The sequence below is a fragment of the Lepus europaeus genome, chromosome 5 (assembly GCF_033115175.1).
Source record: "Lepus europaeus isolate LE1 chromosome 5, mLepTim1.pri, whole genome shotgun sequence".
NCBI lineage: Eukaryota > Metazoa > Chordata > Mammalia > Lagomorpha > Leporidae > Lepus > Lepus europaeus.
The window spans coordinates 102545318-102562153 of record NC_084831.1 but is presented as its reverse complement, the minus strand read 5'-3'; the positions used below and the strand labels follow the sequence as shown (position 1 = coordinate 102562153).

The 16836-nt window shown below is 42.4% G+C and overlaps 1 protein-coding gene across 1 annotated transcript; it reads right to left on the bottom strand.

Annotated features, from left to right (window-relative positions):
• Positions 1 to 1332: 1332 nt before the first annotated feature.
• On the bottom strand, positions 1333 to 10256 carry PRPF38B (pre-mRNA processing factor 38B). The gene is made up of 6 exons (XM_062191863.1): positions 9705 to 10256; positions 6840 to 6908; positions 6398 to 6549; positions 6257 to 6317; positions 4037 to 4260; positions 1333 to 3370 (listed from the first exon to the last, which is right to left on the bottom strand). The coding sequence occupies exons 1-6, from the start codon at positions 9987 to 9989 to the stop codon at positions 2512 to 2514; spliced, it is 1650 nt and encodes a 549-aa protein (XP_062047847.1). The 5' UTR covers positions 9990 to 10256; the 3' UTR covers positions 1333 to 2511.
• Positions 10257 to 16836: the final 6580 nt, after the last annotated feature.

Here is a 16836-nt window from a genome sequence, read left to right as displayed (position 1 = left end):
CACATTCTGCAATTTTTTTTTTACCCGAGAGAATTTGTACCTTTCATCAGATTCCTAAAAAGGGGCCCAGAACTCAAAGGTTTAAGCACTGTCTCAGGGGTACTAAGGAACCAAGGCAAATCAAGCAGCATTCAAATGGACATTTTATATTAAAATCTTAAAACTCACACACTAGCCCATGTATAGAACTCAATTGGAAATTAGACATTAAAAAACAGGTGCAAAGGCTTATCGATACATGGAAAGGTGAAATCATTTCAGTAAATTAAGTACAAAAACCAGGTGGAGGCTGCCAGTTACATTTTTACGAAAAGCTTTTCAAGTGTTCTTCATGTTGGAAAAAATAACCCTGAGTGATCTTTCACTGCCACCCCTCTTCCCAGTCTTTCAGGAAGCCACACTCCAAATAAAAATCACAATGTATCTGGCACTAACTAGTATTATTCACATGTTCTCACGCCTACCAAAACGTTCCTCATAAGCAAATGTAAATTAAAAATCAGTTAAATGCAGCTTTTAAATAGTACTTTCAACTCTATTTGAAATAATTTCTCTAAAATACATCTTTTACACCATTGAACTAACATTTCAAGTGGAATTACATCCAAGGGATTAGCACCTTAATTCCAATAAGATAAAAATAAACTTGTCAAATTCTCTTTATCACTCAAAAATAGGTTTTTCTAACTTTTAGGTGTCTGTGATAATTCATTTGGTGTTCAATTTAAGACTGACATCTACTCTTAAGACAGCACAGGATTTCTATAGAGGAATTCCTGTGTTTAATGGCATTTTTCTGAAACAGGGTTAGGTACAAATGCTAAGTCCCCATCTGGAGAACTCCTGCAAATGGTCTCGTTTGCTCTGCTTCAGGCTTCTGCCTGCCATCAGCTGGCCAAAGTAACCAGAGACAAAGCAAGAGTCAACCTGTCATCACAGACATCACTGCACTGTCACACACTCCCTGTCAGCCCCGCACTCGTGAAACCCACTTTCTTCCTACATTTCAAAAAGAATTGGATAAACTGCAAAATTTCTCCCAAGCCCAAATTTTAAATACTAAAGTACAATCCAAGTTAAATTACTCCAGGAAGCAACTCTGATGCGGAACAAATTAACCACACCCTCCCTACAGTGACATATACGATGTCCACTGACAGAACCAACAATAGGATCCTGTGAAGAGCTGACCACCTTTAAAATTCTTCTGCTGTCTAGGGTGCTAGGTTATCCCTCTACATAAAGTGCTACTCTACTGACACATTATCTTCTTCCACAATAAAAACACGTTTTAAAAATGTAAACAAATGGGGGAAAAGTCAACACCCAGGATAAAGGATTTAATCCAGTATTTATTCCACACTCATGATGGGTCTCTATAATCAGAATACAAGTCATAAGAACAATCTGTCAAATAATTTGCTGATAGTCTTAAATAATGCAGTGCAGCATTACTTTTAATACTCCTCTGTTCTAGATTAAGTTTTTAAAAACTCAAACAGCAATCTCCATAATTAATAAAAAAAGTTTAAAATTTTAAAAAAGGACACTATATCAAGCTGTTTCATAATTTAAGTGTTTTCCATTTATAAAAATGCTATGGAAGCTTGAGGCTTGAATCTCTGTTCACTTGTCCCACCCTCTCCCAATCACGTTAGTATCGGGAAGCTGCAAGAATGCTAGGCTTTAGACATTAATTTTTTTCTTTAATATAGTACTTTAAAAATCTGAGAAAGAATTCAAGGAAAAAAAGATTACATGTCATGTATTTCTTCAAACAAAAAAGGAAAACTAAGTGAGTAAATTTTAGGCATACTAACAGTGTCCCTTTGAGGTAGAATGCTAAAAGGACTTCTGATCAAATCACAGCCTAATTTAAACCTCTGCATCAGAAACTAACTTCTCAGACATTCTCTCTAAGGTAACCGTGGAGAATATGAAGTGTAACATATTCACAAGAGCCTTCCGAGATAATATACAGTGGACAAGAATGTTAATCCTACAACCGCTGCTTTCAAGTACACTGAAAGCACATAATTCTCCTGTAATAGACATCCAAGATTTCCATTTTTCAAAGTCTTTAGCATTCTATTACGAAAAGCACAGCCATGCTAAACTTCAGTACACAAACCATAATCCCACACCTACAAAACAAAAATAGAATTAGTGGCAGTTTATTGCCTTATACAAATTTAACCAACGTGGCAACCATGCCAACGGAATTAAAACATTTTCAGGACATATGTACAGACTGTACATTTTTAAAACAAACAAAAATGCAAGAACAATCTGTGCATCATGTATCAAACTGAACAACTGGGTGAAAACAACAATGCAATAAATGGGATTACAAAGGCACTTCCCTACACAAAAGAGGAAATGAAAATGCAGCCTACAGGGAGCTTGAAGAGTGTGTAACTACTGCACAATCTCAACTTGGGGAGGAAAAAAAAAGCAGGTTTAATCAAACATTTATAGGATTCAATGTGATCCACTTTTACAAAAAAATTTTCACACAGTCTCATCTTTGTTTTTATGTTGTTTTTCTTGGCTCTCTCGTTCTATACTTTGGCTCCTTCCACGATCGTGTTTGTCTGACTGGTCCTTACTATCACCGTGATCTCGTTTGTGAGAACGTTCTTTGCTTCTGCTACGCTTTCTAGATTTTTCTTTGCTGGGACTATGTTCCCGTTTCTTTGATTTTTCAACACTGTCAGTTCTTCCTTGACTGCCACTTCTACTTCGTTTATTTGATTTTTCTTTACTTTCATTTTTGTGTTTACTTGATTTGTCTTTGCTCCTGCTTCTACTTCGTTTCCCCGCATTTCTACTTCTACTCCTACTTCTGTGCTTCCTTTCCCTGCTTCTACTTCTGCTGTGTTTTTTCTCTTTCTTGGAATCTTTTTTGTCATCTCTATGCCGCCTGTCATCTTTGTCTTCTTTATGCTTCTTCTCTTCTACCTCACTCCTACTTCTCTGTTCCTTGGACCGTTCTCTTGACCGTTCCCTTTCCTTTTCTCGGTCAGTCCCTCTTTCCTTATCATAGTCTCGATCTCGTCTTCTACCTCTCTCATTTTCTTTCTCTCTTTCCCGATCCCTGTCCCTTCTGTCCCCTTTCCTATCACGACTTCGACTGCGACTTCTATGCCTTTCTCTACTCCTGCTACGCCTGCGTTCCAACCCCCGATCGATACTTCGGGATCTTCGTCTTTCTTTCTCCCTTTCTTTGGCTTCACGCTCTAGTCGTTGTCGTTCTTTCTCTCTCTCTAATTCTCTATCAAAACTAGAAGACCCGTGCCCCTCTCGATGGTGACTTCTACTTCTTGATCTTCTTGGGGACCTCCGTGGACTCAGTGATCTCCTTGGAGACCTGAAAAAGTGGAAGGGAAAAGGAAAACTTCAATGAATAAAGCTTAAGATAAAAATCTCATTGTAAAACTTATCAGCATTCCTCAGGTCTCCAGCTTACATACATGTCAAGAATTATTAAAAGCAAAAATTGTAACTTCTCATTATTTACAGACATGTAATTCTGTAGACAATACCATGAAAGAAAATGATCCTTTAAGAGGGTAAAACTGACAAATAAAATCAATAGTATAAATAGTATTTCTTAAGAAAAACTTGCCATCAATTTCCAGTAACCATTAACTTTGTGCAAAGCGTATTTAAAAAATACACGAGAATGGGGCTGGCACTGTGACACAGCGGGGAAAGCCACTGCCTGCAGTGCCGGCATCCCATATGAACACTGGTTCAAGTCCCGGCTGCTCCATTTCTGATCCAACTCTCTGCTATGGCCTGGGAAAGCAGTAGAAGATGGACCAAGTCTTTGGGCCCCTGCACCCATGTGGGAGACCTGGAAGAAGCTCCTGGCTTTGGTTCGGCACAGCTCCGGCCGTTGCAGCCAATTGCGGAGTGAACCAGCGGATGGAAAACCTCTCTCTCTCTCTCCTTCTCTCTGTGGAACTCTGACTTTCAAGTAAAAATGAATCTTAAAAAAAAATACACAGAAATAATTCAAGAGTTACATTACCTCGAACGTCTGCGTTCAACATGTCTGTCTATTTCCTCAGTCCCTTCCTTCCCGTCTTTCTTGATTTTTCTAGGTCGAGTTTTAATCTGTTGATCAATATTCTTCTGAACTGGAACTGGAATTCTTGGAAACAAGGTAGAAAACCACTCCAGTTTTGTAAGGAAAGATCGCAGCATTTCTCCAATGGTCATTACACAGCCTCCACCAGCCTTCACATCTAGGTCCTAGGAAACACAAAAGATACCCTAGCCGTCAAAACAAAGTATTTTGGCATCTATATGAATACTATAAAAACATTACCATCTTTGGAATCTCAAGTACAAAAATATTCTAACAGAATTCAAACTTTTGTATCCTATTCTGATAATGAATGATACAGAGAAATATCTGGGCTTAGTGTGTGCATGCAGGTGAGAGCAAACCCTGTAGCCTCACGGCCATAAAGGGAACTGATCTCACTCAGTTAACAAGAATATGAAAAAGCCCCTTATATTACTAACTACGTGGAACAACTGGCTTAATTTACATTCCACAGCATTAAGTACGCATTTGTGGACATATTTGCACACATACCTAGCACCATAACCTAGCTACATATGAACGATTGTAGACAGTTTCCTGTCTAAAGGATATCTGTTAACAGCTGCAATATAAAATGAAGCCCTGATAAAACTGGAAGCAATAGCAAACCAACTGCCATGAAGCAGTGAGGTTTCTAATTTAGAGTTATGTAGAAAATAAATAAATGAACAAAGAATTGGAAACGCATAATCCATGATGACCATTGTCTCTGAAAAGGGTCATTACCGCATGAAGGCCTTCTTGCTATGCCCTCTCACAGCTCAGGACATGTTAGTCAGCTATTGTCAGTCCCAAACCTACAGTGCAAGCACACAAGGAAAGTGAGATTTGTTATCTAAACAGGAAAACAAGAGCTAAAGGTAAAACTGCTTGCACTCACACACATTTAAGTGTTCAGATATACAGTATTTCCAAATATAATCGCTGCAGATATCTAAGGAAGAAAACAATAAGTTAGCTTATAAAGGACCTCAGGTTTGTAAACACAATAAAAACAGATTAAATAGAATCATTCAGAAACAAACCTAATAAAACAATTATGAAGAGGGACACCACTTTTTAAAAAGAGAAGGGAGAAGTGATTTGGTATTTTAAAAAAACTCATCTGTAGAGAAAAAACTTTAGAAGTTTTTGATTATCACCTAAAACACTTCTTGTAGACAGACTCAAAAGAGGACAAGAAAAATTAAAATTTTCCACTGCTAAATGAATTTTTTAAAATGTGTGTTTGTAACAACACAACATATTTGTATTAAAAACATCCTTTCATTCAACAAATCCTTTGACTAAACTTTGTTAATAGGACACTAAAACATGGCACTCAAAGTCTGCTTTATTAGCCTTAAAATATAAAGTAATGATGGGAACTGATATATGGACAATATAGCTTGTGATAGAGCACATTTTAAGATCCTGGACTTCACTAAATAAAGCAAATGAATGCAAACAGTATTTAAATCTGACCCAGTAAAGTTTTCTGTAGTAAATTTTTTCTTTTCTGAACACATGTAACAGGCTCAGGATGGCAAACTACACTTAGAACTTTTAAAAATCTAAATTTCTAATTTAAAGAAAAAGGTTTCAAAAATATGTGTAGTATGAGGGGTCAGAAAGGTAGAATTAAAAAGTATCTGCTTCTGTCACTTAAAACGAGTCATCTACTACTCAGCATACTTAAGTCACACTCACATCTGCAGTTCTGTATCTTTGCAGGCAGGAATACAGGTATTAGAGGACACAGTGAGAACTGAAGAGTTGCAGATGGGGAAAAAAAAGCGATACCTAGTGTTTTAAGTGCTTGTCTCTTTACTTCAATCTTGAAAATGCCTCACCTTCAAAAGCCACTATCAGCAGTACAAGTCAGGATTAATACAACACACAGAACATAATTAGGAAGAGAAAACTTTCAATGGTTATCAGGATACATATGAACAATTTAAACACAAGAAAAGAAAACTTAATTTAACCTAAGATCTATAAAAATCACCAGGTCTTAGTAAAGGATAGCGATTCCAAAAGTATTTCACTGAAATTAAATTTAACTACAGGAAAGGTTGAAAGACGTTAAACCTCCAATAAAAGACACTAAAAATACAAAAGTAATCACAAGAAAACTCACTATTACCCTTGTTGACATACCTCTTCATCATCAAGGAAGGATTCAAACCAGTCCCATAGATCTGTGGGTGGCTGTGTATACCTAGAATTATATAAGACTTGTCAAGCTTATGTGAATTAAAATGAATTATTTATTAGACATGTAGATAAATGTATGCCTACCTTATATACATAAATCCAAGGGCTCTAATATATGGTGAGTCTGTGTGTGTTATTAGACCCATCACTTGCTTGCGCGTTAACTTCAAAGTAAATAATTTATATAACAGACAAAATGCTGTAGAAACAATTCCTCCTGTTCCAACACCTCGAACCTTTAGGGGAAACAGAATTAAGAAAAAGTAGTAAAATAATGAACAGATACATAATACAAACTGATTAAACTTGTTAGGTATCAATAACAAGCCATAATCCAGAACTAAGATTGGAGCATAACAAAATAACACTTCTTCTAATCCTATTGAAGTTAGATTTTCTTTTTAAGGTTTTCAGATCTGCCAATAAATTTTCATTTGACCACGTAATTGATAAATCTTTAGTTTTCTAAATATCGACTTAGTTAACAGTCACAGAAAAATGGAAAAATGCACGTACTTCTACTTACCCCTCCGCACATCCCGGTCTGGCCTGCTGTTTTCCTGCTTCCTTTCTCCCATGGTTCAACATGTGTGACCTGAAAATAGAAAAGAGGAACACAACAAACATTCATACTTCAACTCTTTTACAGCTCTGATTAAAACAAACCCAAGTCCATAACAGAGCAGCTCTTCCAAAACTATTCTGGCTTTAGGTGTACGTTTGCTCACATTAAGTATGTAAGTCATCTTCAGTACCAATAAAGATATTAGGCTTTAACAAACTTCAACAGATTTACAGAGCAGAAATCACATTGCATTAGCTCACAGAGAGCTAATATTTACATATGTCGCAGTCAGGAAATTTCTACAGTCTCACATGCTGCAAAAATATGTAACAACATTTCAAACTCTGCATCTTACAATGCATTATATAAAAAATACAAATCCTCATTCTAAAATAGATTTAAGTCTCCATTTTAAGTCAAAAAGTACTGAGATGAAATTTAAGTGTTAACTTGAAAGTTTTAAAAAAACCTCAATATTTCAGTTTTATAATGTTATGATCTAAAAATCTGAATTACAAAGGAAAATGACCAGGAAGAAAGCTTGCTAAAACAAGCTACTTCTGATACCAACATTATGTACCCTTTTACTTGACCATTTTTTCACCAGAATCAGGTTCTTTCAAGATGAAATTACAAAGGCCACACTTACACAAAGACCTTTCTTGTTAAAATTCATTTTCAGCCTAATTATTTGAACCAATCCAATTTTTGCCTGGAATATTAACTGTCAAAGCTAAGTGTAAATAGCCGTTAATATACACTAGGTATAATCAATGATACAGTATCATAATTGTTAAGAGCTCCCTTTAAAAACCATTCTTTACCTAAAAATAGTTTTAAAAATATTATTAGCTCTAAAACAGATGAACCCCGAGAAGGTCTTCTGGAAAAACAAGACCCATCTTTCTTAAACTTAAAATGTCCTGTTTTGTCACTCTATGTAGTTCTAAAACTGTGGTAATACTTCATAGCCCTTTTCAAGGGCTTTTGACCAAAAAGCTTGAATTTGAGCACTATATGTATGTATGTATATTCTGGCTCCATGATTCTTGTAGTAGTCTATGTCTCCGCTCCTTCCTCTCTCTGGCTTTCCACACAAAAGACAATTCAATTCCTTACGGATCAGCCCAAGGAAGGAATGGATACAAAACAAAGTCAACTTAGAAAATCTGAAGCTTACATATTTTAATGATTATTTGATCCAAACATCTTAGTAACAAAACCTGGATCTTTAGTTTTAGAACTAAATTTAAATATGATTTCTGGTAGAATCTTAGATTGCTTCAAAATACATTTGAAACTTGAAAACAAACTCTTCTTCTATTACATTAACGTTTGCCAATGTTATAAAAGAAAATTTGCTGAAAATAGCAGGAACCCAATTTTCAAGTGTTCAGTGTACTGAATAAAGCTGAATAAAGCTAAGGGTTAAATACTATTTACCATAATGTATCCATGCTGGAAAGGTCTTACCTTTTAAAAGCTAAAAAACAAAAAACACAAAAAAAATCTGTTTCACAGTACTACAATTAGACCTACTATAGACTCTTCTAAGAGAACACCACATATATTTGCATACTTTATATATTCCCAAAATTGAACTGTATTCCTCAAGATGTTTTCTAGAAAAAAATTATTTCTCAAAAATCTTTCAATAATCTCATCCCTTAATTGGGGGTGGGGAGACCAAACAAATAACATCCTTGTTAACATCTCTACACGTGTACTCAGGTGACAGAACATACTTGAGGTGGTCTGTCTCGAGTTTTTCAGTGTCGATATACACAAAACGGATTGCATATTAAGATGCGCTGAAATACTTAAAAGACCGTTTAGGGTATTAATAATACTCTTTAAAATATAAATTAACCTTCGGAGGCCTGGAAGATATTTTTAAAACTACAAAATTTGCAGGGAAGTGGAGAACACCTATCTAATTGGTGGAGACCAAAATCAATGGCCAGAAAAAAATCTAATTAGCCGTTCACGTAACCAGGGAAATGCATTTATGGCGATTGAGCATGATTAATAGTGCATACCTCTACCTGCGACCCTGGGCTGCTCCGAGCCTCGCTGCAAGACTGAGTCAATCCTGCTAACGAAACAAGAACTGAGACAAGAGTGCAGTGAGGAGGCGCCAGGTGAGCTCCCCAGCACAGCCAAGCCAGCACCGACCCTGCCGCAGAAGCCCAGGGCCCAGATAACGCTAAGTAAGCCCAATGCACAGGTGGCTGCGACCTCTCACTCCTAACTTCCTGCTGGGAAAATTTCCAGGCCTTCTGTACACCTCTTGCACTGGCACCTCTCCACCCTCAACCCTGCCCACCCCGGCCCGACACACACGCGCTGACCACGTCCCTGTCTGGACTGGATAGTGAGTACCAACAACATGAGGCCAACACTGCAGTCACTACACGCCCTGGCCCGGGGTGAGCGGGAGAAGCACCAGCAACGCTGGCGCTCGGCACATCCACGTCAAAAGGAATCATTTTAGAGCTGTAAGCTGGAGAGGCTCCTGTTACTCTCTCTCGCCTCTTCCCCCACCCTTCCTGCCCAACTCCCTAGGGGCGGGCAGGAGCTTGGGGGAGGAGGAAGAGCAATAGTGGCGGGCTCTCCGGGCCCTAAAATCTGAAAAGGAAACGCAGAGGGCGGCCCCAGTCCGAGCCCCTCTCCGAGGGACTACAGGCCCGCAGCGCCCCCTCCGCCCGACCGCCCCCCGACCCACACACCCTCAGTCTCGGGGGGCCGCCTCCGCCCGTTTCCTCCATACCTACCCCCCCTCTCTGCCGGACTTACCCCCGAGCCCAAGGCCTAGACGCTTCGTACCTTAAAGTAGATCTCGTCCACCACCTCGTGGTAGGTCTTGAGCTCGTAGAGCTGCACTTTGAAGTAAGGCGACGACAGGATGTTGGTCAGGATCATGGGGTTGAGGTTCATGGTCTTCTCGTTGCCCCACAGCGGCAGCACATTGCCCTGCTTGCCCGAGACGGCCGGCTTCGTGGCGCCGCCGCCGCCGCCGCCGCCGCACTGCTGCTGCTGCTGGGCCGCGGCCGCGGCCGCCTGGTGCTGCGGCTGCGAGTTGCCTGTCAGCGCCGGGCTGTTGTTAGCCATGTTGCGGCGGAAGGAAGGAGGGAGGGAGAGGGAGGGGGAGGGGGCCCAGCTCGATCGCTCTCTTCGGGACAACGGTCCGGGACCCTACTCCATGGAACGCCGTCGGGAGAGGGGGCCGCCTCGCCGAGCCCCAGCCGGAGGAGGGAGGGCAACCGGGGACACCGACGGACGGACCTCGGGCCGACGGCGCACGGCGAGACGCGGACCGCGAAAAACTCCAGCAGAAGGCCAGCCGGCGGCCGGGGAGCGCGATCTCTTCCGCCAACTGCCCCTGGGAACAAGATGGCGGCCCGGGCGGACGTGACGCAACGCGCCCCGGCGTTCCAAGCTGAGCCGCCGGCCAATCAGAGTCGCCCAAGTGGGCCGGCGATTCCTCTTCCTCGTTCCGCACGTTCTCGGCTCGCTGGAGTCGCTACGGTGGCCGAGTGCGCTCGGCGCCTAAGGTTCCCCCTGGGACTCCGGGGGCCTGGGGGAGGGCGTCGTAGGCCCCTTCTGTACGTTTCAGTGTTTAGGTTGGAAGCCTGATTTCTCGGACGAACAGGAAGGGATTCGCATGGCCGTTCGGTGCTTGCGAGTTCGTAACTCTTTAACTGCATTTCCAGAGTTCACTGTTTCAAGATTCTCTGGAAGGGCTGGTAGTCAGGGCCCTCACTCTTCCCAGTGACTCGGATCAAAGGTCTTTCTGCCCTTCGCCGCGCTCCAGCAGGCGACTGGCGGTCTAAACGTTCGAGCCTGGATTTACTCGGTTGTGAGATTAGGATAACGTCCTCCAGGGCCGTTGTGAGCATTAAAGGAATTACTCTCCTGTAGCGCCTGGTAGAATGTTCCAGGCACCTGGTAGGCGCTTTTCCTCCCTGCTCGAGACCTTCCAATTCTTAGGGTGCATCGTGAGTGGTAAACATTGGGTTAGGCACGGTGAAGGGAGCACAGGAGGGGCTGGGAAACAGGTGTAAAAACGAGTCAGCTTCGATCTCGGCTCTCGACAGCTACTAAAAACGCTACCGAGAAGGTGGACGTTGAGAGATTACAGAAGGCACTGAAGTTTTCTGCAGGGGGAATGGGGCCAGCAGCTATTCGGCAGGAAATAGCCTGAGCATATAGAAGCAGGAAAGACCAGGTTCATCAGAGGGTAAGGAGCCAGTAGATGCCCTGATGGGGGAGTAATGGCTGTGAAGTGCCTGAAATGCGAAGATGAAACGTTAGGAATTTGGTGACGTTTAAATCCAAGTGTTACATAATGACATCCGTGACCTTAAAGTCTGCTGTAAGATGCTAATATTTTCTGGCTTCGATCCGTTCTTCACAAGGTAGCCAGAGCCGATCCAAAAGCGCATCGCTGCCCTACTCAGACACTTGGATGACGCACCCTGTAGCATCCTCATTGCCAAAATGCAGTGACCTTTTTCATCCTTCATCCTATTTGATTTCTCTTTGTGGCACTTGTAAATTACTCTTTCTTAGAAACTTTTAGGTAAGTTTGAAGATGGTGATCTTCACTTCAGTGACACATACACAGAAGGAGGGAAGAGTATAGGACAGAAACCTCTGGGGAAATTCACACCTGGGTGAAGATGAACCAGGAGAGGAGAGAGAAAGACAAGCAGAAAAATAGGAACCAAACCAGCAGATAGGGGTGTAAGAGCATGCAAGGAAAGATAAAAATATAATTGAATGAATTGAGTAATGTTTGGCGCTGGACACAGTCCATAACTGATCACCCTTTCTAGTTCCTTTATTTTGCATTGTAGGAGAACTAAAGCTTTGATAGAAGTCATTTTCATTTTGTGCTCATAGATCTTGTTTTTCTATACAATGGTTTATATCAAACTAATTCCCAAGGAAAACTGATGATCCTATCCTCTATGAATTACCAAGTTAATTTTTTTTAACTTAGTTCTTTTTGTGTATGTACTTTTTAAAATATTTATTTGAAAGGCAGAATGACAGAGAAAGAGGGAGAGACAGAGATCTTCCATCTACTGGTTCACTGGTTCATTCTCCAGTGGCTGCAACAGCCAAGGCTGGGCCAGGCCGCAGCCAAGAGCCAGGAACTCCAGCGGTATTCAAGTAGTTGGGCCATCTGCTGCTGCCCTTCTAGCCATATTAGCAGGGAGCTGAATCAGAGGTGGACACAGCGGGGACTCCAACCAGAACTCCCGTATGGAATGCTGGTTAGCAAGTGGCAGCTTAACCTGGTGTGCCACAATGTTGGCCCCTGGGTATCTTTTTTTTTTTTTTTTTGGCTATAATAATAATAGTTTATTGAGTTTAAATAGTGACACTTTAATTGCCAAATGCTATGATCTTTGTAAATTCCTTGTATACATGATCTTTTCTGTCTTTCTTTGTTGCTTTTTCTTTTTGGAAAGGCTGAATTATAGAGTTATTCCATCTGTTGGTTCACTCCCCAAATGGCCCTAATGACTGAGGCTGGGCCAAGCTGAAGCCAGGAGCCTGGAGCTTTACCTGAGTGCCCCAGGTGGGTGCAGGGGCCCAAGCACTTGGATCACCCTCCACTGCTTCCCTGGGCACATTAGTAGGGAGGTGGATCACAAGTAGAGCAGCTGGGACCTGAACCAGCACCAGTATGGGTGCTGGCACTGCAGGCTTTACCTGCTATACCACAACACCAGCTCCTAAAAAGTCTTTACATGGTAAGTTATGCTTCCCCTTGCAGTACTGACGACCCTTATGGCACCAGTTCCAGTCCCAGCGGCTCCACTTGTGATCTAGCTCTCTGCTAATGTGCCTGAGAGAGCAGTAGAAGGTGGCCTAAGTGCTTGAACCCCTGCACCCTCATGGGAGACCTGGAAGAAGCTCCTGGCTCCTGGCTCCTGGCTCCTGGCTTTGGCCTGGCCCAGCCCTGACTGTGGTGGCCATTTGAGGAGTGAGCCAGTGGGTGGAAGACCCCTCTCTCTCTATCTCTCCCTCTCTCTGTAACTCTACCTTTCGGGTAAATAAAATCTTTTTTAAAAAAGTTTTTACAGGCCGGCGCCACGGCTCAATAGGCTAATCCTCCGCCTTGCGGCGCCGGCACACCGGGTTCTAGTCCCGGTCGGGGCACCGATCCTGTCCCAGTTGCCCCTCTTCCAGGCCAGCTCTCTGCTGTGGCCAGGGAGTGCAGTGGAGGATGGCCCAAGTGCTTGGGCCCTGCACCCCATGGGAGACCAGGATAAACACCTGGCTCCTGCCATCGGATCAGCGCAGTGCGCCGGCCGCAGCGCGCTACCGCGGTGGCCATTGGAGGGTGAACCAACGGCAAAAGGAAGACCTTTCTCTCTGTCTCTCTCTCACTGTCCACTCTGCCTGTCAAAAATAAAAAATAAAAATAAAAGTTTTTACAGTTAATTAATCCTCTTTTGAAAAATCCACACAATCACTGCAGCTAAATTGTTGCAAAATCTTCCATTCTGCTTTTTGCCAGCGCCAACCTTGGCTTTTGCACTCCCCTGATTTCCTTTATTTTGTTCTTGTTTTCATTTTTCTTCATAATTCATTTTTCTTGCATAATCCAAGGAATTGTAAAAGACACCAAAGCCAGCTGTCTTGCCGCCACCAAAATGGGTTCTGAATCTAAATGCAGCAATGACATCCAGTGTGGTCTTGTCCATTTTGATTAGTTTCCCCAAAATTTCTGTCTTACGGATTGTTGCCCCTTCCAGGGTAAAAGACGTGATGACCATTTGTTTCCTCTGAAGGAGCTGGTTGCCCATGAACTTCCTGGTCCAGATAGTTACTGTGTTGTTCATGATGGCTGTTAATTCTCAGGCACCAGGGATGAAAAGAGCATGGCTAACTTGTTGTGACATAGCCAAATTTCCTGAAGTGGTGGTCCCATTTCACATGCCACCAGCAGTGTGTGAGAGTTCCAGTTGCTTTATCTCTTCACCTTGTTTAGATTTTAGCCATTCTAAATGGGTATGATGTGCTACTGTGATTTTTTTTTTTTTATTTGACAGAGTTAGACGGTGAGAGAGAGGGACAGAGAGAAAGGTCTTCCTTCCGTTGGTTCACTCCCCAAATGGCTACAGCCGGAGCTACACAGATCTGAAGCCAGGAGCCAGGTTCCTCTTCCTGGTCTCTGATGTGGGTGTAGGCATCCAGGCACTTGGGCCATCCTCCACGGCCCTCCTTGGCCACAGCAGAGAGCTGGACTGGAAAAGGAGCAACCGGGACAGAATCCGGCGCCCATATGGGATGCCAGCGCCACAGGTGGAGGATTAACCTAGTGAGCCACGGCGCCGGCCCCTGTGATTTTTTTTTAAGAAATGCAGTTCAAGAAGATTGGTTTTTTTTTTTTTTATTTGAAAAGCATAGGGAGAGACAAACATACACAGGTATTCCATCTGTTGGTTTATTCCCCCAAATACCTGCAATAGCCAGAGCTTGATAAGGCTGAAGCCAGGGGTCTGACACTCAATCCAGATCTCCCAAGTACTTCAGCCATCACCTGCAGTCTCCTAGGGTCCAAATTCTCAGGAAGCTGGAATCAGAAACGGAGTGAGGACCCAAACCAAGACACTCAGATATGGGATGTGGTCTTCCCAAGTGGTAGATTAACCACTGTACCAGACACCTGCCCCTCATCGCAATTTTAATTTCTATTTTTATTACCACTAATGGCATTGAACATCTTTTTCAAGTGCTTATTACCATCCATGTATCTTTTATTGTAATATAAATGAAAAAAGTTTAATGTTCAAATCAGGGTAACTTAAAACATTTTCTCCATTTTCTTTTGTTGTTTTTATATTTATTTGCATGGCAGAGTGACAGAGAAGGGGGGAGAAGAGAGAGAAAAAGAGAGTGAGGGAGATATGTTTCATATACTGGTTCACTTCTCAAATGCCCACAACAGCTGGGATTATGCTAGGCTGAAAGCAGGAGCCAGGAACTCCATCCTGCTCTCCCATGTGTGTGGCAGTGCCCCAGGTACTGGAGCCTTCGCCTGCTGCCTTCCAGGTGTCCAATAGCAGGAAGCTGGAAGTGGAATGGGAACTTGAACCCAGGCACTCTGTTATAGAATGTGGGCATTTTACCACTGAGCCAAACACCCACCTGTTTGCCTTATAATTGAGTTAGAAAAACTCTTTTTTAAGAAAATATTTATTTGAAAGCATTACAGAGAGATATTTTCAACCACTGGTTCACTCCCCATATGATCACAACAGCCAGCACTAGACCAAGCGAAACCAGGAGCCAGGAGCTTCCTCCCACATGGGCCATCTTCCACTGCTTTCCCAGGTGCACTAGCAGGGAGCTGGATCAGAAGTGGAGCAGCGGAGATGCAAACCTGCACTCCTATGGAATGCTGGCATCATAGGCTGTACTTTACCCACTACGCCACAACCCTGGCCCTCAAGAGAACTCTTTACATGGTCTGTATGTGAGCCCTTTGTCTAATATAAGTGTTGCAAGTATTTTTATACGGTCTGTAGTTTGCATTTTAATGTTCCTGTAGAGGAAATACGGCCGCAACCAGAGACAAAGAAAGAGAAGCAGACCTCTCCTCCCAACACAGACCTTGAAAAGTGGCTGCTCACTGTTACCTTGTCCACGGAGGGAAGAAGTCCTAAGTTCTGCTTCTGTAAACTCCAGTCATAAATCTGTCCTAATAAATCTGCTCCGGTATCTCCTTTACAAACATACCAGGCCCACCGGCCACTGGAAGTGTGGCCCTAAGTCACGTAGGCTGCAATTTAAACCCACCAATGCTGTAACAACTAAAGTATGATGCTGATGAACCTACAGATATTGTAAGAAACTTGGTATTGTTGCTCAGTTCTCGGGAAATGATTCCAGCTGAGCCCGCTGGCGTAATAAACTGCTTGATCCTCCACTGTCTCTGGTGCCTATTTGACCAAAGGGAGTCTTCCCACCTCAGATTACTGTAACATTCCTAAAGGTGTCTTTCAAAGAAAGTTTAAAAATTTTACTTAAACAAAAATTTTTAAAGGTTTATTTATTTGGAAGGCAGAGTTAGAGAGAGAGGTACAAGGAGAGAGAGATCTTCCATCTGCAGAAGCCAGGAGCCTGAAACTCCATCTGGCCATCCCATGTGGGTGGCAGGGGCCCAAACACTTGGGCCATCTTCTGCTGTTTTCCCAGGCCATCATCGAGGAGCTGGATCAGAAGTGGAGCAGCTGGGACTCAAACCTGCACATATAAAGGATACTGGCATTGCAGGCTACAGGTTAACCTGCTGTGCCAAATGCTGGCCCCAAGTTTTTCAATTTTAGTAAAATCCTAGTTATCCATTTCTTGTTTTGCTTATGTTTCCTGTGTTTTCTGTATCTGAGAACTACCACTCCCAATCCTGTAGGAGGAATATCCATGTTTTCTGAATTTTTGTAGCTTGGGATTTCACATTGAGGTCCATGTTCTATTTTGAGCTAGTTTTTGGCATCAGGGAGGGTTGATTTTTTTTCTCCTGCACACAGATACATGGTTGATCCTGCATTGTTTGTTGGAAAATCTTTTTTTGCTTTTTTTGGCCAAAAAAATCAATCAGTCCACTAAGTATAGGTCTATTACTAGACTCTATGCTGTTCCATTGATCTTTATGCTTATCTTTTCAATAGTACAAAACTATTGAAATCACGTAGGGTAAGCACTCTAACTTCATCCTTTTCTTTTTAAAGTTGCCTGGGGGCTGGCATTTGGTGCAGTAGTTAAGATAACACTTGGTGTGATGGTTTGTTGCCTAGGAGTTCAATCAAACTTCCAGGGCCCCCTCAAGTGAATCTCAATCACCTACCTGTAAGGCTTGGGAGAGCTGCCCGAAATGAAGCATCAACTGTCCTTAACCCCACTGCAGAAACTGTCTTCATCCTGGGGTTGGTGAGTC

What these genes read in the sequence shown, in the direction of transcription:
- PRPF38B (XM_062191863.1), bottom strand. Translation starts at nt 9,989, where the DNA reads ATGGCTAACAACAGCCCGGCGCTGACAGGCAACTCGCAGCCGCAGCAC. An exon ending in CTTGGATTTATGTATATAAG is followed by an intron (nt 6,318 to 6,397) that starts GTAGGCATACAT and finishes ATATAATTCTAG; the next exon opens with GTATACACAGCCACCCACAG. An exon ending in CCTTCCTTGATGATGAAGAG is followed by an intron (nt 4,261 to 6,256) that starts GTATGTCAACAA and finishes TGTGTTTCCTAG; the next exon opens with GACCTAGATGTGAAGGCTGG.